Source organism: Euleptes europaea, chromosome 1 (genome assembly GCF_029931775.1).
Source record: "Euleptes europaea isolate rEulEur1 chromosome 1, rEulEur1.hap1, whole genome shotgun sequence".
Taxonomy (NCBI): Eukaryota; Metazoa; Chordata; class Lepidosauria; order Squamata; family Sphaerodactylidae; genus Euleptes; species Euleptes europaea.
In genome coordinates, this window is record NC_079312.1 from 131,086,665 (window position 1) to 131,112,075 (window position 25,411).

Below are 25,411 nucleotides of genomic sequence, written 5' to 3' on the forward strand. Positions count from 1 at the left end.
ATCAGGAAAGCAGCCTTCTGAATCTCCAGCACCCCTTAGTACTCAATAAAAATGCAACTTTTACCTTTGAATATTACTTATTTTATTTTAAAATGTATATCCCTCCCTTCTGCAGGTCAAGGCAGCCTGAAATTATTGAAATTAAAATAACAAATATAAAAACCACCATCTTATATATTACAGAATATAAAATGCCTGTTGCAGTTAGAGGTCTAATCAACAGAGACAAAAAGCCCAACCAAGAGTAAAATCATTTAATAAACTCATCAGAATAATCCCATAATTTGAATTAATTTACAGAAGACTTTTCTTCAACAGATAAGACAAACCCTCCTACATGCCAGCAGAAAGGCCTTCTGTATACAAAGCAAGTCACTTTAGGGTCAGGAAACAATTTTCCTCCAGCCCAGACTGGCCAGGGATCCTGGAGGGGTTTTTCCTACCTTCTGGGCATGGAGTAGGGGTTGCTGGGTGTGTGTGTGTGGGGGGAAGGTAATTGTGAATTTCCTGCATTGTGGAGGAGGATGGACTAGATTTGAAAACTTTCACCTGTTCTAAAGAATGACCCCTGATTTTCCAGTCAAAAACTTTCCAAGTCTTAGAAAAGACCATTATTTTGGATTTTTTATTGTTTAACTCTAGGTGATTGGTCTCACAGTAATCACAACAACGTTGTATTAGGCGTTTCAGTCCCACACGACAAGAAGATAAAAGGGCCGCATCATCGGCATAGAGTAAAAAAGGAATATGTACGGAACCTAATTTGAGACTATGACCATCTATTGAGGACAAATAAGGGGCCAAATCATGTAGAAAAAGGTTAAAAAGAAGCGGCGCCAATACACAACCCTGTTTAACCCCTTTATTAGTTAAAATCATAGGGGTAAGTCTTCCAGAGGAAGAGCATCTAGCTTGACACGATGTGTCCGAAGGCTGGACTAGATGACCTTGGAGGTCCCTTCCAACTGTATGATTCTATCATTCGTGGTGCTCTACCTCTGAGTCATGGCCTTTCCCATACCTGGAAGGTTTGGTACAGTCAGCAATGCTACTTTAAACCTATGGAAGGTCACTGAATAAAATTCTCAAGAGTTTTCGTTTGAGCACTAACAATATGCCGATGACACCCAGCTCTGTATTTCTGTAACTGAACAACCATCTTGGTCCTGAGTGAGTAACTGGATGTGGGCATATAAGCAAAACAAAGACCAAAAAACAAAACAAAAAAAAAACAGAGGTGATGCTAGGAGGCAATGCTAATATTCTGGAAGGGCTGGTATTTAAAAGCTCCCAGGTAGAAAGTGTTGGGAATGGCCTTTCTCTGAGACCTTGGATATCCACCGCCAGTCACAGTAGACAACAGTGAGCAAGATGGACCCAGTGGTCTGACTCAGTATAAGGCCTGATGGTAACTCTGTGCATCTTAGTGGACAAATAAGACCCAAAGACGCTGCAGTGCCCTCTTTGAGACACCAACCTCATGCTCCAAATGGTCTAGCAAGAAGTAATGATCAAATGCATCAAAGGCTGCTGACAGGGAAGACTCTTTTTATAGGCAATATTAATGAATCATCACAAAGTGGTGCCATAAAGCTAGGAAAGAGCCAGCTCATTTGCCACTGAAAAGGAAGGGTAAATGTAACTTTGGAAAGACTCTATTGAAAGCTTAGGTATTGCCAAAAGCAACACAGTTAGTTGCCAGTTTAATTATTACTTGCAATCCACTTTTAATAATAAAGAAAGATCCAAGGTTAAAGTCCGGTATGATATTTCTAATTCCATATTAATCATCTTACCATGAAGGTGATGTTGTGCCTGATCTTCAAAGGCAGGTAATGTTGAATAGTCCTGCTGGCCATGCTGCATTTAAGTTGCTGGACGTGACCTCAGATGTCACTTAGGGCATCTCCTTTAGTGCTAAGTGGTGGTGAAAAGTGCCAGTCAAGTTGCAGCTGACTTATGGCAACCTCGCAGGATTTTCAAGGAAAGAGACATTCAGAGATGGTTTGCTGTTGCCTGCCTCTGTGTGTGGACTGAGAGAGTTCGGACAGAACTGTGACTGGCCCAAGGTCACCACACTAGGCTTCATGTGGAAGAATGGGGAATCGAACCCAGTTCTCCAGTTTAGAGTCCACTGCTCTTAAACACTACACCACGTTGGCTCTCACTGAGCACTTGTCAGTGAGGGTATGCAGTCGAGCCCTGGATAGCAAGCTCCGTGTTTCCCCCCCCCCCCGCACACACCTTTTGGTCCCGTGGGAAAGTCTCTTCAGTTTGGAAGAGAGGTGCTATGGCCAGAGGCTCCGATGTCTCCATTTCAAAGTAGCCTTCCTATTGTAAATCTACTCTGATCTCAAGGTGTGATTTTGCCGGAACCCTTTCTCTCTTGAAGTTGGAGAGAACTCTGATGTTTTGCAATTCAAAGCCATTATATGTAAACAGTTCTAGTGTGTGCATCCTATAAAGCTGATCTGTAAAATCCGTGTCGCCATTCTAACCTTAAGTTATATAGACCACTGAACTCGTTTGCTTTCTTAATAAAACTTTTAAAAACTCTCTGCCACGTCTGGAGCGAAGTTTATTATTCCTGAGATGCAACGAGGTTCTGGAGTCTGACAGCACTAAGTAAGGTCCATTATATCTGTCAAATAGTTACCTTGTATTGAAAAACATTAAATGAAGAAGACCACACAAGTGACCCAAGATCACAATTATTTCATACAACTAGGAAGCCCAGTCTACTAAGTAGCCTGATCTAATATTTCCAGAGCCAGCATGGTGAAGTGTTTTAAAGCAGTGGACTCTAGTCTGGAGAACGGGATTTGATTCTCCACTCCTCCATATGAAGCCTGCTGTGTGACCTTGGGCCAGTCACAGTTCTCTCTGAACTCTCTCAGCCCCACCTACCTCACAAGGTGCCTGCTGTGAGGGGGGAAGGGAAGGGGATTGTAAGACACTTTGAGACTCCTCACGGTAGAGAAAAGAAGGGTATAAAAACCAACTCTTCCTTTTCTTCTATTGGAGAGGAACATCTCTAACAGAGAATGCAAAAGGTTATAGGTTAGTACACATGAGGCTGCCTTATACTGAATCAGACTACTAGTCCATCAAGGTCAGTATTGTTTACTTTTACTGGCAGCGGCTCTCAGACAGAAGTCTTTCACATCACCTTCTACCCGATCCTTTTATCTTCTATAAGCACAGCAGAGGCTCTATCACTGAGCCAAGGTAGTTAAAGATATTGAGCGACAAGTAGATATAGCAAGAGTGCCCCTATTGATGGCTCCCCCCCACTCCAAATTTATCCTTGCACCGGCAGCCTATCTCTGTTACTTAGAGATAAACAAATATAGGAGGGCTTTTACCTTGGCTAGGTGCGCAGCCTTACCCTCTGCTATGTTAGAGGGGAAATTCAAGAAGATACCCAGGGCAGAGAGATTATGCCCCTGCAAATCTGGGGATTCAGAAACCACTGAACATGTTCTCCTGAACTGTAACTTTTACACTATACCCCGTTCTAAGTTTATTGAGCCCCTCAGACTGAGGATGGGACCCAACAGGGAAAGAGAAAAGATAGAAAAGCTCCTACAAGGAGATAATCCCTCAGTCACCTCTCAGGTAGCAAAATTTTGTATGGCTGCAATGACAATTCGTTGCCACAGAGAAGTTGCTTAGTCCAAATGGCAGATGTAACTCAGATGTTATTTATTTTATTATTTTTATTTTTTAAGTGACTTAAGACTCGGACTGTAAACCTTTGTTAGTAAGACCATTTTAGTCCATGTATCTTGTTTTCTCTGGCCAAGGGCAGCAAATAAACTATCTGAATCACTGAGCCAAGGCCCTTCCCTAGATGCCAAGATCAGTGCCTGGCATCTTCATTGAAAAGGAGGAGGTAGTAGGTGACATAAGAGACCTCTGCCTGAGATTCTGGAGAGCCAACTGCCAGCCAGAGTAGAGAGTACTGACTGTGATAAACCAATAGACCGCATAAGGTAGGCTCATGTGACATATTATCCTTCCTCAAAAGTTAGGTAAACCTGCAGGAGCCCCTTGGCACATTTGTATCCTTTTTTGTCGCGTACCATCTTACAAAACATTGCATGTGAAACAGCTTGTAGATTAGGCAGTTCTCCTAAATCAGTGGTTCCCAACCTTTTTTTGACCAGGGTCCACTAGGACTTTTTTGTTCGGTGCAGGGACCCCAAGGTTCAAAATAAAAATTCTGAGAATTTGAAAATAAACTTTAATCATAACTGTTAGTTAAACATTAAACTTAGAATAATATTTGAATATATATTTTTATAATAGAGAACTTTTAATTGAAAATATTAATTTATTATGGGTTTATAACTTTGTTTCGCGGACCTTAATTTCGTTCTCGCGGACCCCTGGGGGTCCACGGACCCCCGGTTGGGAACCAGCGTCCTAAATCATAGTCCTAAAAATGGAAAGTTACGAGTGGGTTGCAAAGTAAACATGAGTCAGCATTATGCTGTTGTTACAGAACAATGATGCCATCAGAACTTAGCACTATGACTACCCACTTACATGACTGTACAGGATATTGTACGCCCCGTAACTGAAATCAATAGACAAGTCTGCAAAAGGTCAGGAAAGCCTTTGATTCCACAGTACTAATCTCTGGTACCCGCTGCCATGGGAGAAAGGGTAATGTGAAACAGGCTACTACTTATTGTCGAAGGCTTTCACGGTCAGAGTTCATCGGTTCTTGTAGGTTATCGGGGCTGTGCGACCGTGGTCTTGGTCTTTTCTTTCCTGACATCTCGCCAGCAGCTGTGGCAGGCATCTTCCGAGGAGGAACACTGAAGGACAGGGTCTACTACTTTCCCGCTGGGAAATCCTGCCTGACTTATGGGTCAGCTCAGCTGCATGCTACAGAATGCAAAGGCAGAGGGGAAGGGGAAAAAAAAACCCTGTGACGCACAGGCCAGTTTTATAACCTGTGGAAAGAAAAAAAAAGGTATGTCCCTAAAAAGATGAGCTTGCCCTTCTCCTGCCTCCCCTTCCCAACCCTATGTTTAATTCTTCGGCGCTGCCAATAAACATGAGATAGGCAGCGCTTCCTACCTCCGCACTGATCGGCTACTAGGAGCGTCCCCAGGAGGCGCTCTTCAGCCTACACACGTGGAGGCAAAACCGCGGTAGGGGAAAGTGCCGGGTCCTCCCCCCCCCCCCGCCTCCTCCTGCCGTGCAGGCCGCCCCAGCTTTGCCTGGGCAAGCCCTTCCCCGCCCACCTCTCCGTGCAAGCCGAGCATCCGCTTCGGCGCGGCGGAAGGGAAGCGAAGCAGCCAGCCCGGGCGCCAGGGAGGGAGGGCCGGGGGAAGCACAAAGCCGCGGCTCCGGCGGAGAGGAGCCGATCCGCGGGCGGGGCGAGAGGCTCCCCAGCCCCTCGGCATGGAGGCCTTCTGCGGCTCCAGCTTTTGGGTAAGCGCGTCCCCCCCTTCTCCTCGGAGGCGCCGGTCCCTTGGGGAGGAGCCCGCGCATCCCCCGGGCTGAGCTGCCTCCCGAAGCTTGGGCACGAGGGGCGCCGCGTGGTGGTCCCGGGAACAAAGGCGGGGGAGCCCTTGAAGACCGCCGCTCGGGAGCATCGGGCCAGCGGGGAAGGAGCGCTCCGACTTGGGCAAAGTTTCTTTTTGGGGGGGGGGGTGCGCGTCTGGGTTTCTGTCCGGTGAGCTCCCGCCAGGCTTTGGGAAAGGTTTGCCTTCAGTGGTTCGAGTTGGGAAAGGCAACCGAAACTTGGGGAGTTGGTGATTCCCAGTGGGCAGCCGTGTGAGTCTGTCTGCAGTCGTAGAAAAGAGCCAGAGTCCCGGAGCGCCTTAAAGACTAACACAACTATTTTCTGGCAGGGTGTTTGAGCTTTCGTGAGCCACAGCTCACTTCTTCAGACAAGAGTCCAGGAGCGCCTTAAAGACTAACACAAATGTTTTCTGGCAGGGGATGAGCTTTCTGCAGTAGTGGAAAGTCTGCAGTAGCAGAAAAGAGACAGAGTCCCGGAGCACCTTAAAGACTAACACAAATATTTTCTGGCAGGGTGTATGAGCTTTCGTGAGCCACAGCTCACTTCTTCAGGTACAGCTAGAATGTGAATCCATCGGTCTTTAAGTAGAGGAGAGTGAATTCAGACAAGCATTAGTATGTAAATGTTAACAGCATGTACATGCGGGATTCCCATCACGCCTGCTGTTCACATGTACATACTGTTAACATTTACATACTAATGCTTGTCTGAATCCACTCTCCTCTACTTAAAGACAGATGGATTCACATCCTAGCTGTATCTGAAGAAGTGAGCTGTGGCTCACGAAAGCTCATACACCCTGCCAGAAAATACATTTTTGTTAGTCTTTAAGATGCTACTGGACTCTTGCTCTTTTCTACTATTGGGGAGTTGGGACTCCATTGTTTGGGACGGGAAGTGTAGCATGGTGGATTGCGAGCGGGCCAGGGGAGAGCCGCCTCTACAGAAGGGGCCGTGGCAAAGGCAGAGAGTAGGAAAGCTTTGAGATAGGGTTGAGAGGAGCTGGTTCAAGGCACGCGCTTCACTTGATGAGTCCCCGCAGTTTTACGATCGGGGTCAAAACGGCGTCAGCTCCGCTCAGGGAATCCGCTGGTGGAGATCAAGAGGACGCCTGTCACGGTTTGCCTTGCTTACTCGTTGCGCCAACCTGAGCCGAAATACCATGTGTTAAGGAGCTGAGGAGTTCTACTCAATTCATTATCACCTGGGCTTTTTTTTTTTAAACCCTGCTCCAGAGCAAAATAACTTGCTCACGAATATATGCATATTGATTCCGTGTAGAATCAATGGGGCAATGTGCTTGGAGACGTTTCCAAAATCCAGGTCCATGTGCACAGTTGCATTCTTATACTGGAATGTGCTCACTTTACTATTACTGGTTCATGAGGGTTCAGGGAGCTGATCTCTGGCACGGCAGGTTTATTGTTGTGAACCTGGCCAGACTGGTCTTTCCCATCTCTTTGCTACCGTACTATTCTAATCCTGGGTAGAACCAGTGCAAGTTGGAACAGCTTAATTGCTAGAGGCAACTTTTCATCTCTTAAGGCATTTCTCTTTCATCATGGTTGGAGGTTTGTCCAATCCCAAATTGGGACAGATACCTCTGGCCCATTTGATCTATGTAGGTCCAACAATTGGGATGAAAAAGTGGTTCACTCTGCAGCTGGCTAGCATTTATCTGCTGTGGCCCCAGTGCTGGGGGGCGGGGAAGCAATGTCTCCCTGTGGGAAAGGGGCTGTGCTGGCAAACAAAATGGAGTGGGGGGAGGGGAGACATGGATTGTATTTGGCCAGATATGCTTGGAAAAAGCCAAATCCCAGTGGCATGGCCAGCCCCTCGGGGTCTGAGGCAAAGTCAGGCATCAGCAGTGCCTGTTGCCTTCTCCCACATCACTGGCCTAGCAGTGTTGCCAATACCTTAGTTGCTTGGGCAGAGATCTGGCCATTCGTGTCAAGCAAAAAGGTCCGGTACGTTGCTGTTGGCATACATGCTTAGCATGGCCCATGGAAAGTGAAGTGTCTTGCATATTTTCTCCCCAGTGGGGTGAGATGAGCATTAACACAGATCACAAAATGTTAGTTGAACAGGATTAAATATGAAGGTAAGTTTCTTGTGATACATGAGTGTGTTATTCCGGTACTTGTTGCAACTGTCTACTTTAAATCTCTGCGGGTTTATAGGAATAGTTTCTTGTAAGATACACGGATGTGTAAGTCCAAGATAGACTGTTGCACTTTGCAAGTCAGTCCACTGTACCAGTGAGAAGAGAATTGGCCAGAAGTGTATAATGGTTTGCTTTACAAGGCAGTTTATTACCGGCATAATTGTGTTAATTTATTTAGTGCTTTTGTAATGGCTTCTTCAAATTTCACATGAGATACCTTCGTAAATTAAAAAAAAATGTCATCCAATGGAGTCTGTAAACATTTTCTACAGGATTCCACAAAAAATGTGAAAAACATAAACATGACGCAAATCACGCAATTTCTGTTGGAGAAGCTGCATTACACATGCCTAGCTCTCATGAACTGTGATGTGATGGACCTGTTTCTGGAGAGTACCTCTATACTGCATATAGATGCTAAAGTAAATTGAAGTTCAATTCAGTATATAGTTATTCAAGTTATTTGATTTCAGTGGGCTTTGATTTGAATAACTGTAAAGGAGTCCTAATCCTCAGCAATGTTTGGGCGATCTCTTCAAGGCAGAGCATATCTTTTCCGCATATTACCACCAAAAATAATTTAGAATGGGAAAGGGAGAGGCAGAAAAGCCAGAGAACAAGCAAGAGAGCAAGCCACGGAAGCACAAAAGAGACATGTGACAAATTCCCCTTTCTCCCTTGTGTGGCAACCAGGAATCTTGGCCAGATAGCACATAACTGAGAAAGTTCTGCAGCACAAACATAGTACATGGAAGAAGACAGGTACAATATCTTTCCTTTATCCCTTAGAAGCTCCTTGATACATTGATCTTGAGCAGCATAAATCTAATGTTTGAGGGATATAAGGATTGAAATAAATCTTGCCACTGACAATGTAGCCTTGGGATCCCTGTCACTTAATTAAAAAGGCATTATGTCAGAGATAGAGGCATTAGATTTATATGTTAAAAGGGGAGGGATATGTGATCCTCATAAAAGCAGCATTCCAAGAGGGCATGAGCTAATGAATCAATAGAGCCAGAAGAGCAAGGACAGGTCCTGTCTGGGTATGGTATATTCAAATTCCTACCCTGCATAACCATAGAGGGGTTAGCATTCAGTCTAGCTAAACAGAAGGCTCTAGAACCGTGTTGGCGAACCTATGGCACGCGTGCCCGACCTGGCACGCGTAGCCCTCTCTGCCGGCACGCGGGTAAGTGGCTCGGGACGGGACCGAAAGTCCAGATGGGCGAGGCAGCGACGGATGGAAGCGGTGGAGAGAGAGCCAGCCCGCTTCCCGAGGGACGGGGCGAGGAACCGGCAAGCCGACAGAAGACGGAGCGCAAAGACGTGGCGGCACGCCGCCGCAACCCAGCTGTAGCCCCGCCGCCCGGTCGCGCCTGCGCCAGTCAGAGGACTTGGCTGGGGGCGTGGGGAGGAGGGCAGGATGTTTCAGCCCTAATAAGGTCTTGGGGGCGGGACTAGAGGGAGGGCTGAAACATCCTGGCCTCCTCCCCACGCCCCCAGCCAAGTCCTCTGACTGGCGCAGGCGCGACCGGGCGGCGGGGCTACAGCTGGGTTGCGGCGGCGCGCCGCCGCGTCTTTGCGCTCCGTCTTCTGTCGGCTTGCCGGTTCCTCGCCCCGTCCCTCGGGAAGCGGGCTGGCTCTCCACCGCTTCCATCCGTCGCTGCCTCGCCCATCTGGACTTTCGGTCCCGTCCCGAGCCGCGTGCTGGCAGAGGAGGCTCCACCCCCACCAAAAGTCGACCAGGAAGCCTCTCCTCACCGCCCCATTTCTGGTTTATTCCCCCCCACACACACACAAGAGAGGTGGTGTGTGAGGTAAAGCGCCACCCTCCCCCTCCCCTCACAGCGCGGCCGGGTTTTGAATGCGCGCTCGAGGGCCGGCAGCGCCAAGGCAGGCGGCGAGGAGGAGGTCGGGGCTCGGGGGGGGGGAAAGCAATGTTTGATTCAAAACTCTGCATGGGGGGTTATTGGCCATTTATGAATGGGAGGTTTTGCATTGGATTTGCCATTCAGATGCACATTTTCCCCATCCAGAGCCTCAGAACTCAACAATAAGCCCCCCTGCAGAGTTTTTTTTCAGACGGAACCCTCTGAATATAGAGCAGGTTTTGCTTCATATATTTGCCTTAGGGTTGCCAGGTGTCTCTCCCTCAATCATTTACCTCTTTTCCTGATGGTTCAGTTACAAATATCAAGTTTCACTTTGAAGAAGAGTTGGTTTTTATATGCCAACTTTCTCTACCACTTAAGGAAGAATCAAACCGGCTTTCAATCACCTTCCCCTCCCCACAACAGATACCCTGGCCATTTATGCAAGGTCAGTTTTGATGTTTGCTAAAAGCTCTTTTTTAAAATGCGAATTTAAAACTGCCTATTCACGGTCTCGAAGCAAAAGGAGAAATTCCACCCCTCCCACTCGCCTGCTCCTTTGTTCCTGTTTGCATAGCCATTAGCATGTGCATAGCTAACCCGCCACTGCTATTTTGCATGGTTCCTTCAGGGGGATTCTTCAGGTTAAATTGCCGGGTTGGCACTTTGCAATATATAAGAGGGTTTTGGGTTGCAGTTTGGGCACTCAGTCTCTAAAAGGTTCGCCATCACTGCTCTAGAAAGACGAGGAGTTGTAGGTACAATACCTGACTATAGTTTCTCTGGAGAAGAGGCTAGCCCTCTGCAGGACTGCAGGGGCCTCTGCTTGGGCCCTCACATGACCCTGATCCAAATCAAATATTGTAACAGAGCAAATCACGTGGCAGGCTGTTAACCATGCATCTATAATAATTAAAGACTCCACATGCCCCTTCGTATGTCCATTTGTGGCAGGCATAACTCATCAGAAAATCAAACTAGGGACCTCTAAATTGGCCACCAGCTTCAGGGTGATCATGGGAGGTCCAGGGCCAAAACTCAAAGGAATCTGAACACCCTGGTCCGGGTTATCTCGAGACCCTCCTCCCCTTAACCACTACACCACTGTTTGCAATGGAAGCTAAACTAAGTTCCTTCTTGTATTCCTCATTTATAACCACTAAGGCAGATTAACATTCCATTATTATGCATATAAATAGTGGAGTGGGGGGGGAGCATCCTTTTACTACTTTGATAGATAATGGGGAAATAGTCTCACCCCTTTCTGTTTATAATATTAACAAAGGTTTGTTGCTTTACTATTATTAAATATGTTTTAAGTTGCCAACCCCCTGACCCGGGCTAGTATTTGTATGGGAGACCACGAAGAAGAAGAGTTGGTTTTTATATGCCAACTTTCTCTACCACTTAAGGAAGAATCAAACAGGTTTACGACCCCCTTCCCCTCCCCACAACAGACACCCTGTGAGGTAGGTGGGGCTGAGAGTGTGTGACTAGCCCAGGTCACCCAGCTGGCTTCGTGTGTAGGAGTGGGGAAACAAATCCAGGGGTTTACCGCACTTTGTATTTCCAGCAATGTATTAAGAGTTTGGAAATGTTGTAAACAAATCTGTTCGCACTTTCAGTGTTTTCCCACCGATTTATTAAGCGTTTGAAAGTGTTTTTAAAAAATGGTGTTCGCACTTACTTTGGCCCCTTCAGCTGTGAAGACGTCTTCCAACCGTTTATTGGCCGTGGTATCCAAAAACCCTTTACAAGCGGTGTGTTGGTTTGCTCCATTTAAGTGACGTCACTAATAATGGGGTCTACTCCCACTTTTCCCATGTGCCCCGTGTAACGACCCGGGGCGCTTCTCGGCGCTGCGGCAGGACCCGCAAGTCCGGTGAGAAGCCCTCACCCCCCCAGCCCAGCCAGCTGCCCTTCTTTGGGGTGCTTCTCGGCGCGGCAGCGGGCCCCGGGAGACCAGCGAGAAGCCCTCCCGCCGCCCCCTTCTCCGGGGCGTCTGGGGGTGAGGCGAGGCAGTCTACCCCGGAGAGTATCTCCCCTTCGCCCATTCCCCCCCCTCCCTGGGCTTCTCGGCACCACGGCGGCGGGCCCTGGGAGTCCGGCGGGAAGCTCTCCTGCCGCCCCCCCCCCATCCCAGCCAGCCGTGCTGGAGTAGAAGAGTGCGGTAGGGAACACATCGGAAACAATTTATTATATAACATTGTCCAACTTTAAAAAATCCCCTAGAAGGCCGAGTGCGGTAAGGCCCCCAGTTAACCAGATTAGCCTCCACCGCTCATGTGGAGGAGTGGGGAATCAAACCCGGTTCTCCAGATCAGAGCCCACCGCTCCAAGCCACCGCTCTTAACCACTACACCACGCTGGCTCTCAGGAATACCAGGGGTATGGCGTGGAGAGAGGCAGTGGCAAACCACTTCTGAAGGTCTCTTGCCTTGAAAAGCCTACAGGGTCGCCATAAGTCAGCTGTGACTTGATGGCAAAAAAAGTGGCCAACTAGGATAGATGAGAAGCAGTAGAGCCCAAGACCTTTTCTGCATGCTCAACTTACTCCTGATTTTCTTGGCAGTTGATCCACAAGCTTTGGAATCAATTTCAACACAGTTGTTCCACACGTCTGCCCTCCCTGTACATTTTCAAAATTTTCTTCTGCATGTGCCTTCAATAATGAGGATTTTCAAGGGAGGTGCTGTCGTCATATGTGGTGTCACAGCCCCCTCCCCCCTTATTTTTTTAAAAAGCCTTTTAAAATATATTTTAAAAAATATATATTTTAAAAAATATATCAATGTAGTGTTGTAAAAATAGTTTAAGCAGGTTCACTGAATTCCAGGCTTTCATTTTTATAAAAAAGTAAGTCTCCATCCTCTTCCCTCATGGAGCTATGCCTTTCCACTTAAAAGCCGAGAATTCGGAGAAGACACTTAAACCATCATTACAATATTACATGGATATATCAATATTTTGTGTGTATGTGTGCCATCAGGTCACAGCTGATTTATGGTGACCCCATAGGGTTTTAAACGCAAGAGACGTTCGAAGGTGGTTTGCCACTGCCTGCCTCCATCTGGGCTGAGAGATTTCTGAGAGAACTGTGAATGGGCCAAGGTCACCCAGCAGGCTTCATGTGGAGGAATGGAGAATTGAACCCAGTTCTCCAGATTATATTTTAGGGCCTTTTAAAAATGAAAAATGAAAACTGAAATCACTCATCCTCAGGGCCAGGGGTGAGGAGAGGAAGTGGTTTGATGATGCTGACAGTAATTATTATTTTTTATTTTATAACAACATAAAACATACACTCCTCATACATAATCCTTTCCTTTATCCCTTAGAAGCTCCTTGATCCATTGATCTTGAGCAGCGTATATCTAATGTTTGAGGAATATAAGGACTGAAATAAATCTTGCCACTGACAATGTAGCCTTGGGATCCCTGTCACTTAATAAAAAAGGCATTATGTCAGACACAGAGGTATTAGATTTATATGTTAAAAGGGGAGTTCCTCGTAAAAGTGGCATTCCAAAAGGGCATGAGCTAATGAATCAATAGAGCCAGAAGAGCAAGGACAGGTCCTATCTGGGTATGGTATATTCAAAGTTTTGCCCTGCATAACCATAGAAGGGTTAGCATTCAGTCTAGCTAAACAGAAGGCTCTAGAAAGACGAGTATAAGCAGGCAAACCACGTGGTGGTGGTATTCTGAAGAAATGGGATGAACAAACGCGGTGAACATAATCATTACACCATATCTATAACAAGATCCTCACCAACTTCCGCACTGGAGCGGAGATAGGACATTCTATAATACTACTCTTACACAATAGATCTTGAAAGTGATTAAGTCTTTAACATAACTGAAATACACACATTTATACACAAACCTGCATATAATCTAGCTACTTCACGCCACTATATTATATGATATTAATATACTAACACTGTTTATCAAGCCTGATAGCCAGTATATCTAAACAATACATATTTATGCCCTTTTACTAAGTTAATACCTAACACATATAGTTTATAGACAAAGAGGAAAGATACTATTAATATTAGAGTTTATAGCAATTTATTCATCTGCATATTCTCTGCACTATCTTATAAATCCAATTCAGCCTCAACACATTTGAAATAAATTTCTTGAGTCACTGGACTTTTCTTGAGTCACTTTTAACTACATCTCCTAAGACATGTATATCTTAAGTTCAGATTCTTAATGCATTTAATCATAGTACATTTTCTGATTTTTTCCCACATTGTTCAAACTTAATGTAACCTTAATGTGTATATTCTCATATTAGTTATCTAATATCTTTAAATTGTTAATTTTATGTTTTCCCTGTCCACTCTTTATTATATATTTATTAACCCATTTGACTTATACTGTATTGTTACGTAATTATAAGCAGTAAATTTGCATTAATAAATTGGATTAGAATTCTTAATACCTATAATTAGCAATTATACTGTGTTCTATAGCATTTCTTAATCTAAATTCATGTATAGCATTAGTAAATCAATTTAAAACTACGATCTTAATGCAACAATCATAACACAACAATGCTCAAAGTATAGCTTCTAATTTTCCCATACTCCTCCATAGCATAGCTCTTTTCTCAACGGGGTTTATCAGCTTATCCATTTCTTGACGTGTCCTTCAGTTGATTCTTCTGTTTGTCCCAATTCTCTTTTCCCTTGAAATTAGTAAATTTTTGCTTCGATTTTTCCATGATTTCCTTACTTTTGCCGTCCAGCCTTCCCTGTGCATTCAATTCACTTGTCAAAGAGTCTGTTGCCAGAGGAAACCTCGAACAGTATCTTGTTTCTCTTTTCCAAGGAATCAGTCTTGAAGATTTGTATCCTTTTTTAAATTGCTCTAACGGGTACATCTTGGGAAGTTTGTATTTGCTTATTTTTGTAGTGCAGTGGGCTTTCCCTTTTCACAGCAAGAGGCTGGTCTTGCTTTAATTCTCTGGAGCTTCCCTCCATATTATTTTCCTCGTGATCTCCCTCGGGTCCTAGCTTTCGGGCTAGTGCCAACACCACTTCAGGATCAATTTTTGTATCCTGCGCATTTTCCACCATCAAAGATTTGGCAGCTGATTGCATCCCTCTCATTTTTCTCATTTCTTCTTTAATAGAATTAAACTCAGCTCTTAATGTTCCCTTGAGTTCTGCCATTTGGTCAGCAATTGCTGGAATTTGTGATGCTAACAAAACTTTTGGTATACTTGCCATGGTTCCTTGCTCGAATTGTCCTTCTTAGGTATGATCAATTAATAATCCAAGTAGCTTCTGTTGGGTTTCTGGGTCCAAAGAGTTACTATCAGGTGATTTATGAGTCTTACAAATTAGTTTCACTTTCCTGGCTGGGCTCCAGCAAACCGAATTTTTTTTTGGGGGGGGTTCTCCTTTTCTCTGTTTCCTCTCTTTAAGGCAGTGGTTCCCAAACTTTTTTTGACCAGGGACCACTAGGACTTTTTTGTTCAGTGCAGGGACCCCAAGGTTCAAAATTAAAATTCCGAGAATTTGAAAATAAACTTTAATCATAACTGTTAGTTAAACATTAAGCTTATAATATTTGAATATATATTTTTATAATAGAGAACTTTTAATTGAAAATATTAATTTATTATGGGTTTATAACTTTGTTTCGTGGACCTTAATTTAGTTCTCACTAAATCCACGGACCCCTGGTTGGGAACCAGTGCTTTAAGGGAATAAATTCCTCCTCCTTTTTATTTACCCCCCTCTATCCAGACCCCCAGTGACTAAAATTCCTGGTCAAACACTTTCCAAAGCTACATCTAGAGTCTTTAAATTGTTGTTTTCATCACGTCATCTTCTGGTTCCCCACGGTCTTCCAAATAAGAATTTTGTTTTAAAAAAAACACACACAGATTTCAGCTCCACTCCTCTTCTTCTGCCATAAAGATTCTGCTTGCTTAGTTCCACTCCAGCTCTCACTCACTCAGTCACACATGGACAAATACACAAAAGCACGCATTCGGTGGAAGCTGGGCCTGATCAGGATTCCTCCCAGTACTCTCCCTGTTTGATTCTGCCACTCCATTGACAAATAAGCCGCGGCTGCCAGCCAACTTGAGCCTCTAACATGGCAGGGGGGGGGGGGCTTTAGGAATGCTTTCCTGCCCCCTCCGGTCCTGATACTGGATCAGACCCCCCAAATCAGAGGCTAAACCAGGAGCATCTTTCAGGCACTCCTTCATTGACCCGCCATTTTCCACTCCTCCTGACAGTGTAATTATTGAAGAGTGGGCTGGCGGTGGGTGGGAGTGGGCATGACACAACTGACACGAACAATATGCACAAGAAAAAAGCCCACTCAAAATCAGCTCCCAGAAACAGACTAGAGTAAAAGTCGTTTAAAAAGAACCGGGAAAAAACACAAAAGGACTGAAGTGAAAACGAAAGGCAGAAAAATAAGAAAGGCCCTGCTGGATCAGACCAAGGCCCATCAAGTCCAGCAGTCTGCATGTGGAAATCAGGGGATAAACTGAAGCAGCCTGGGGCCCAAACCGATGGAGGGCAAACATGTGGGAAAGCCCCAAGGCTGAAAAATAAGGGGGGCAGGAAGAGAAAAATTAGAAGGGGGGAGAGAGGAACCACGTCACTCCTTATTGTGAGGTCCCTTCACTGGCTGCTGATTACCAGTACTTCCCAGGTCCAATTCAAGGTGCTAGTGCTCCCCTGTAAAGCCCTGCGAGATCTAGGACCCTCATGCTGCCTTTCCTTCCTGGTTCCCATCCAGCAGTTTCATTCTTCTCAGCGATATCTACTTTCAGTATGCCCTTATGTAAGGCACATTTGGGGACAGCCTGGGCTCCAGCCTCTTTAGTGCCTTCCCATTCCTCTGAAACAGCCTCCTGGAAGAGGCTAAAGGGGCTCCTACTCTTCTGGACTTCCAGTAAGGCTGCAAAACAGATCTGTTCCAGAGAGCGCCTGGGGCAGCCTGAGCTCAGGCAAAGCAGATATCCCCCACTGGTGGTGGGAGGCATAGTGTATTTTTCGATTGGTTTTTAATGTGTTACTCCTGTTGTTTTAATGTTTGTTTTATCAAATTGTTTTTATTCTGTTGTCATCCGGCTTGGGTTCCTGAGATGCTCAGGAGAAAGGCAGGCTTATAAATGTGTTGTTAGTATATTAAATAAATAAAATAAATCATGAAGATAGCTAAGATATCATGAAGATATCTCAAGAGGGCCAGCATGGTGTAGTGGTTAAGAGCGGTGGTTTGGAGTGGTAGACTCTAATGTGGAGAACTGGGTTTGATTCCCCACTCCTCCACATGAGTGGTGGACGCTAATCTGGTGAACCAGGTTGGTTTCCCCACTCCTCCACTTGAAGCCAGCTGGGTGACCCTAAACTAGTCTTTGCTGCTGCTGCTTCTCCTCTTCCTCCTCCTCCTTCTTTGAAACAGTCAGAGCTTTTTGTGCATGCTCTCTGGGTAGAAACAGTGTTACCAAGTTTTCAGTTGCACTGGACCCCCCCCCCCCCCGCCTATGAAAATGGTGGGATGGAGGAATATTAGTGGCAGCCTCTCCAAGTTGAACAAAACTGGAACCTGCCACGTTTCTGTCTGCCATGCACACTGGACAGACCTGGGAGCCCTGAAAGGGAAACTGTGGCAGCCTTACAGAGGAGCAGCAGCTGTCTTCTTGCTGGTTCCAGCTGCTACCTTCCTTGAGATGTGCATGGCACTGGATGGAAGAACATCCTTGCCTCGCTGAATGCTGGGGAGGTGTCTGTGAGGAACAAGAAGATAGTGATGAATAATGGGCAGCAGCTGCAACAGAGAGTACTTGTTATTAGGTGCTCATTAGAGGTTGGCGAATGATTGAGAGAGAGAGTGCTTCCACCTAGGGTGTTTTCCATTCTGCACACCTCAACTCCCACTCTCACAGTGGGTGTGCACTCAGCTGGCAGCCCACCTCATATTTGCATTTGAAGGTTTACCTCTTCAAAAGGAGATGGTGTCATTAAGATAATACTTCCCCATGCATCGTAGGGTGTTGCACTGAAACACTGTACCCAGTTAGTTGTATGTTTTGTTCCACGTGCCCTGGCTGTGACCGTGCAAGGGAAACTGATGCTTTAAATATTTATTTATTTAAAGCATCTGCCTCTTCAGATCATAAGGCACAGAACCATTAAAATTAACAGCCATTAAAAATCAGACAATAAATCCCAGAATAATAAAAACCCAGACCGTAAAATGTTTAGCATTTGAAATTGTCCCCATAACAGTCTAGAAACAGAATGGAAAAGAAATTAAAAGGTTGACCCTCCACTAGCACTACAGGTAAATTCTTTGCACCGTTTGTCTTCTTGGTCTGCTGGCACAAGGTTTTTTTTATGGTGATCCTATCTAGTGAATGTAATGCTGGGATAAGACTGCTCTGTTAGATACTTATTGATGGTTTGTGTGTATGTGTGCGTGAATCTATGTATGTGGGGGAAATCTTCCAATCATATTGTGTACCACCTGTCAACAAACTACCATTTTAGTCATGCATCTCCTACTGTATCTCCTACTGTATTGTTTCAGTAGATCCCTTGGCCTTTCCAGCAAGAAGAAACAACTCTAAATTGTTGTGTTAGGCACATTAAAGATTTTTTTTGGGGGGGGGGGCACTCTAGTCTCATTCCAGGATTTGTTTTGAAGGATACCATCCTCCAAACTCTTATGGAGAAACTCTTTTACTTAGATGGCCTCCTCAGATGAATCCTAAAATGTTAGTTCAGGGAGTGTCTATATGTACATGTTTTATATAGCATCAGTAGCAACATTATTCTTTGTTTAATGCATATAAAGGTTTATTATGCCAACAGTATTTTTCAGGTCAGCGGGCATTGTGTTTTGTGTCAGTATCTCTTATCTGTTTCAAATTCACCTTGAATAAGATTTAAACTTTTCCCGAGTTAGTATATAAAATGTGGGGGTGGGGAGAGAGTCTAGCACAAGTGGTAGATTCTGCAAACACTATTCTGGCTAGAAATGCAGTATAGCTTTTTCTGTCTTGGTACGTTCTGCTAAAAAAAACCTGGGTTTTGGGGTCTTTTGAACACACGAAGCTGCCTTATACTGAATCAGACCCTTGGTCCATCAAGGGTCTATTTCAAAATCTATTTCTGGTGAGCACTGAAAGATTTTAATGCTGTTGCAATAAGATATTAACAACACATAGCCCAGTTTTCACTGAAATGAATGAAAGTTGGGGCAGTGCTTGCAACTCATCATTCTGTATAAAACAAAATTAGTTTTAAAATCTAATTTGTCTTCTACTTTTGGAACTTGAGCCCTAAGAGAATGCCTAACATAGCAAGAATTCTATTAAATCAGAAGAGCTAGCAGTATATAGAACATACATGTGCTTATAAAAACAAATAGTTTTACATATGCTTCCATATTACTCAGTACCCATTTTTAAATAATTTCCAATCATCACCCTTGGTCTAAGAATTATTCCAGTTCTTATGGAGAAGTGAATGTCACAATAAGATATGCTGTAGATGAAATGGGTGGAGTTTTTTCAAGGGTAAATTAAGAGGCCGGTGAAACCAAACTCACGTTTGCTTGGCAAATTAATGACCGACTTCGCTTGCCGCCTCCAGACTAGGCCTTTTCCCTACTTCCCACTTACATAATTTTCCTGGGAGACACTTTGTTCTGCTTTCTTACAGTTATCACCTTTGACATCAAGAGCAATGCTCCACCCAACAGGCACTCAGGGAGAGGAGAGAAACACTCTTTTTCAGCTAGTCTTTCAACTTGCTCCTGTTCGCCTGGGAACCTCCTGCAGTTTAAGTGACCATGTTAATCCACAGTGTTGTGACTCAGTCTCTCCGTTTCCCAGCTTACTTATTAGACTTTCTGGCTTTCCCCAAAGCCCAAGCCTTGCTACATTGTCTTAAAAAGAAGAGTTGTTTTTATACCCCACTTTTCTGTACCTTTAAGGAGTCTCAAAGGGGTTTACAAGCACCTTCCCTTCCTTCTTCCCACAACAGGCACCTTGTGAGGTAGGCATAGGGCTGAGAGAGTTCAGAGAGAACTGTGACTGGCCCAAGGTCACCCAGCAGACTTCATGTGGAAGAGGGGGAATCAAACCCAGTTCTCCAGATTAGTCTGCCACTCTTAAACACTACACCACCACACTACACCACGCAGCCAACCTACCCAGCAAACTAGATGTGCTGGTAATGACTAGATTTTTAGTGCTATTTTACCCAGGGTGCTAGATTTCTGTGCGCAAAAATGACCACTTCTACTTCCCTAGATTATCACTAAAGGAGATAACATTGAATGTCTTGCTGTCCGTATGACATGGGAATAGCACATAAGGATTGAGGAGGGGGGAGCTAGTGTAACCCCTGATGAACCATGAGTAAACACACTCAGATTAGTCTCTAGCTTAGATGTCGGGAATGGTGCATCTTAAAGACTAGTGGAGAGTAGCACTATTCCTGCAGGCCTTCTTGGCAAGGTCAAAGACCTTATAGTGATATGTGTGGGAGGTGAGCCTGTTAATGCTGACGTTGATATTGGGTTGGATCTCTGTACAACTTCTGTGCATGGAAGGGCTTTTATGCATGGAAGTGGAGCTTACACAACTCCCACTGCAGACTAAAATCCTCTGCTGCTCCTGGAAGACGGGGGCCCCTCCCCCGGAGCAATGGGAGGGGTTGGAGGCAGGGTTGCCAACCTCCTGGTGGGGCCTGGAGTGCTCCTGGAATTACAACTGATCTCCAGACAACAAAGATCAGTTCCGCTGAAGAAAATGGCTGCTTTGAGGGGGGACTCTGTGGTACTATACCCTGCTGAGGTCCCTCTCCTCCTCAAACCCTGCCCTCCCCAGGCGTCACCCCCAAATCGCCAGGAATTTTCTAAACCTAGTTGGATGGCTTCCATGGGAGGGGGGAATTGGCAAAAAATACCCCCACACACACACACAATCTTTTCAGCAGAATCCAGTCCGTCGTTGTTTACGCCTTTGTGCTTTTAGTAAGGTCTTGATGCTATTTACTTGGCTTTTTGTTATGTATATGTTAGTGCATCAATTTGTTGTATGCTGCCTTGATGGTGACAGTCTGGTTCAAAAGCATGCTAAACGTTAATATAGATAATAATGGCCTGATTGTTTTTATCTCTCTTGATAGTGCAGTAGTATTATGTCTCAGTGCTGATCTATATAGCCCTACTTTATTGCTTCTTCTCTCTGCTACTTCTCAGCGTGATCCTATTTTATAGCAAATGAAGCAATATGCACTCTGGAGATCAGGGACCTAAAATCTCTGCAGTTGACAGTAGTTATATGCACCTCCCACCGATTCTAATAAATATATTGATGTAAAGTTAAAGTAAATTGTGCCTGGAGTGGAGAAGGTCAGTCAGCAGGGGTATGGAATTCTATAATTCTGTGGTAGAGAATGCAAAATGTGATGTGTTGCTGGCAGTTATTCATATATGTTTCTGGGTGACTTTGAAACCTTACATTCTGTAACGGATTCATGGATCATTATCATGTACCTTATTTCCACTGCTGCTGATACTTGCATGTAGTTGGGGGACAATAAAGAAAAATAATTTTGTGTGTGTGTGTAAACATAAGCAGCCGTGAGGATAAGGTGAATTGTTGTAACTGTGAATGCATTGCATCCTGAGTTGCCATTACTTTTGAGTTTCTGCATTGCCATGGATTTGCGATGGATTTGAATCTAGGAGTGGTTTGGGCTAGTGTAATATTGGCCTATTCCAGGGGTCGGCAAACTGCGGCTCACGAGCCGCATGCGGCTCTTTGGCCCGTTGAGTGCAGCTCTCCGGATTTGGTTTGGAGCCCCTGCTCTCGCGCCTGCTCATGCCGGCAGCCGGGCTGCGGAGCCGGCGCGCCTGAGAGAGAGAGAGAGCGAGTGCGAGAGAGCAGGCGAGCGGGCGCTCTGTCTTCCCCCCCGCCACCATGGAGAATGGCTGGGTCCCCCTTTTCGTTGCCCTCAGTGGTTGGGAGGCTAAAGCCTCCCCTCTAGCCGCGCGATTGCTGGGCGGCGGCTTGGTTGTTCCTGGCTCGCCCCGCCCACCTATCAGCTGTTGGGCGGGCTTCCTTTTGGCAGCGCATCCCCGGCAGTGGCGCTGGGCTGCGGTGCCCTGTCTTCTGCGGCGCCGACTACGTTCCCCCGTCGTCTTCTGGGCCTGTGGGTCCCTATAGGGAAGAGGCACACTTTGGAGCCAGCAGGGGCTTGTCTGGTAAGTGGAGGGTGGCGGGAAAGCCCCGGGGAGTGGGGTGGGCCCCCCGACCTGGGACACACGTAATGGTACAACTTGGGGACGTCTGTTGAAGCTGGAGGGTAGGAGATTCAAAACTGATAAAAGGAAATATTTCTTCACATAACGCATGGTTAAATGGTGGGACTCCCTGCCCCAGGAGGTGGTGATGGCTGCCAACTTGGAGGACTTTAAGAGGGGAGTGGACCTGTTCATGGAGGAGAGGGCTATCCATGGCTACTAATCAGAATGGATACTAGTCATGATGCATGCCTATTCTCTCCAGGATCAGAGGAGCAGGCCTATTATATCAGGTGCTATGTAACGCAGGCAGGACAATGATGCTGCACTGGTCTTTCTGGTGGGCTTCCTGGAGGCACCTGGTTGGCCACTGTGGGAACAGACTGCTGGACTTGAAGGGCCTTGGTCTGATCCATCACAGCCTTTCTTATGTTCTCATGTGTTTACTATGTCTGTGAATCTAGAGAAAAGTTTGCTCACATTGTTCACATTAAGTGTTTGTCAGTCATCGTCATGATTTAATTTTATGGATACTTTACTTACTTTTTTCCCTCCTCAGAGGCCATGTCTACCCACTGGCTTTCTTGGCGGTAGACCTGGACTCCGAGGAGGGGAAAAAGTCCCCCTTCAGAGGCCAGGTCTACCAATTGGCTTCTATGGGCCTCCGGAGGCCAGGTCTACTGCCAAGAAAGCCAATGGGTACACCTGGCCTCCCAATGGGACTCAGCTGGAGGCCAGGTCTACCAATAGGCTTTTATGGCGGTAGACCAGGCCTCCAGACGAGGACTCCGGACGGGGAGGGGGAAATGGCAGGGACTTACAATTTAATTTTTTATCAATAAATAAGATCACTGTTAAGTGAAGAGACACTGTCCTTCAGTGTTACTCCTCTGAAGATGCCTGCCACAGCTGCTGGCGAAACGTCAGGAAAGAAAATACCAAGACCACGGTCACACAACCCGGATAACCTACAAGAACCGATGAACTCTGACCGTGAAAGCCTTCGACAATATTACTTACCCTTATTTATTAATTGTACTTGAAAACTTTCTGAGACCTGAACACACACAGTCTGTGATGTTCACAAGGCAGAGTCCCAGTGTCAGAACTTGATTTCTGTGTAGCAAACTACATACAAATATGTGTAATGAAGACCCTGCAGATATTTTACTGAATGAACAAAAAGTCTGAACAGTGAACCCGTTTTCATGGAGAAGTGGCAGAAATGTTTAAACCTGCTCATGTTTGGCTTGTGGGCTTCCCAGAAGCATGTGGCTGACCACTGGATGGGTTAGGGTGGCCCAGTGGCCCGCTATGGCAGGCAACCTCTTGTCCTCGCTGTCCTGTCCTCTGACACTGCTCAGATTAGCAGCAGGAGCACCACACTCTATAAGAATTCCAAAGGTGCCCACAGGCTCAGAAACATTGGGGACCCCTTTTCTATTGTAAGCATTCTTAGACTTGCACAGTGGGGGATCAAGAGGCGGAGCCACGTGGTCAAGGGGTAGAACCAACAGAAAATACTAATGCATCTCAGGTGCACAGTCTGTTTCTGGTTAAGGAGATGCAGGAAAGGAAAGGAGAAAAGGCAGCCAAAGAGAGCTGCATTCGAGGCTTGGAAAAGTCTGGCCTGAAAATTAAAATTAGCTGCCAGCACTATGCTATAGTGGTCTTAAAGACACATCCCAATACATTCCTTTGCCTTAAAAGACACTAAGCAGTTAAAAACTGTCCCGTCTTCTATTCCCTATGTTATAGTTTAAAAACTTTTCACCAGAAGGGAGAAAAACCAGTCATGCTGGTGGAAGTTTAGCCCGGTAGCAACCCTATCTCTGAATTATTCCTAGATGTCTTGCCTTGTGGGGAGGAGTGTTTATCATTACTTCATCTTGACACTATTACCTGTATAAGAATTAGACTGATGTAGTAAGAAGCTGACTGGCAGAAACCTATGCAAATCCCTGCTCCTTCAGCTACAGTGACACCAAAGCAGTGGTATTGGAAGAGCAGAAGCAAACATTTTCCAAAATTTTGTTTAAAACTCAGCTGTGGGAGAAGGCCAAATGGGATCAGAACTGGAGGAGGAGAGAGATAACCATTCTGTTCCATCCTGACCCCCAAAAAGCTTTCATCAAAGCTGCTGCTGGCCTGGGATGGGGGAGAAACCATTTAATATATAGCTTTCCCACCCACCCCCTGTGAGCTAATAGCATTTCTGTCAGAGAAATTGTATGTTGTAGGGCTAAAAACCACCACTGCCTCACAGCCTGATCCAATTTGCCCCATCTCCCAGCTGCTATTCAGGATTAAAGAAAATATTGGGAGATCCATGATTGGATATCTTGGTTAACATGTGGTTTGGCCCTGACACATCCCTGGTTTATTGCATGAGTCTTCGGAAGGCTCTAGGGTAGAAAGTTATGCAGTATAGCTTGATTCTATATTACCCATTCATTTTTTAATTGCCATGATGATTCGCTCAGTTTGTATGGACCACCCAGATAAGCCAACCCACTGCTTTCCAGTATTTTCTGTGTTGTTTTCACACGTTTTTCCCCAGGCCTCAAAATGCAGTTGCAGCGCCAGGCTGGCCCATGCGGCCAGTCAAACCACAATTGAGGCTTGCAGGGGGTTACTGTCACTTTAAACTTTCAGTCTTTCCTTCTCCTTCAAACTTACTTCCTGTTCTCCTGCAGGCTGCATGGGATTTCTTTGCATTCATGAATCAATTCTAGATGATCATCTTGTGTTCCCTTGAGGGGAGCTGAAATACTGTTTTGTATATTTTGTAGGTTGCCAAAAACCACCGCTCTCTATGGTTTTTTAAATGATCATTATTTTGTAATAGTGATATTACGGTTATAAACAAGAAACTAAAAAAGATTATGAGCAGTGACTTTGGCTGTTTATAAAGAAAAAAACCCTCCAATACTTAAAGCCTCTAACTCCTCCCAAGGGAGCAAGATTATTAATTAATTAGCCATTAATTCATGAGTGCCAGGAGAAAACTGGCCAGCCCAGAAGAAACATGAAGCAATTAATCAGCCTGAAAATAGTCTCAAGAATGAAAATTGCAGTGACAAGTAGGATAAAACAACTTGGCACCTTAAAGACAAACAACATTTATTCCAGCATAACATTTTGTGAGTCAGAGCTCGCTTCTTCAAATGTATATATGAAAAGCAGGAACTTTGATGCAGGGGATGTACCTCTAAGAAGACCTATGGGGATGGGTTTTATGGGGAATTTTTGTGAGGAGTAGCGGTACAGCAACCACCTATTGCCTGACAACATTTCTGTGTGTGCTGGATCCAAGTGCTGCAAAACTGCTTGAATTTAGAGGCATCCTGCAGTAAAGTACCACTGCTGAAGAATGCTATTGAGATGCAACAGTGTGCACTGGGGTCTTTTCTGCAGGATCTTTGTAGGCTAAACGTTTTGGAGGTGATGCTTTTTCCTTTACAAAGTGCAGTTTAACTGACTTGTCATTGGTGTTGGGGGTCGAAAGCAGAGTTGCTCTGTGAGTCA

The 25,411-nt window shown here is 45.4% G+C and overlaps 1 protein-coding gene across 1 annotated transcript in view; it reads left to right on the top strand.

The window, feature by feature from the left end:
- Positions 1–5,418: 5,418 nt before the first annotated feature.
- The window catches only part of ABCC3 (ATP binding cassette subfamily C member 3), a 100,236-nt gene continuing 80,243 nt past the window's right edge, over positions 5,419–25,411 (top strand). Inside the window, exon 1 of the mRNA XM_056848510.1 lies at positions 5,419–5,448. Coding sequence (XP_056704488.1) covers positions 5,419–5,448 — 30 coding nt within the window. The remainder of the gene's footprint in view (positions 5,449–25,411) is intronic.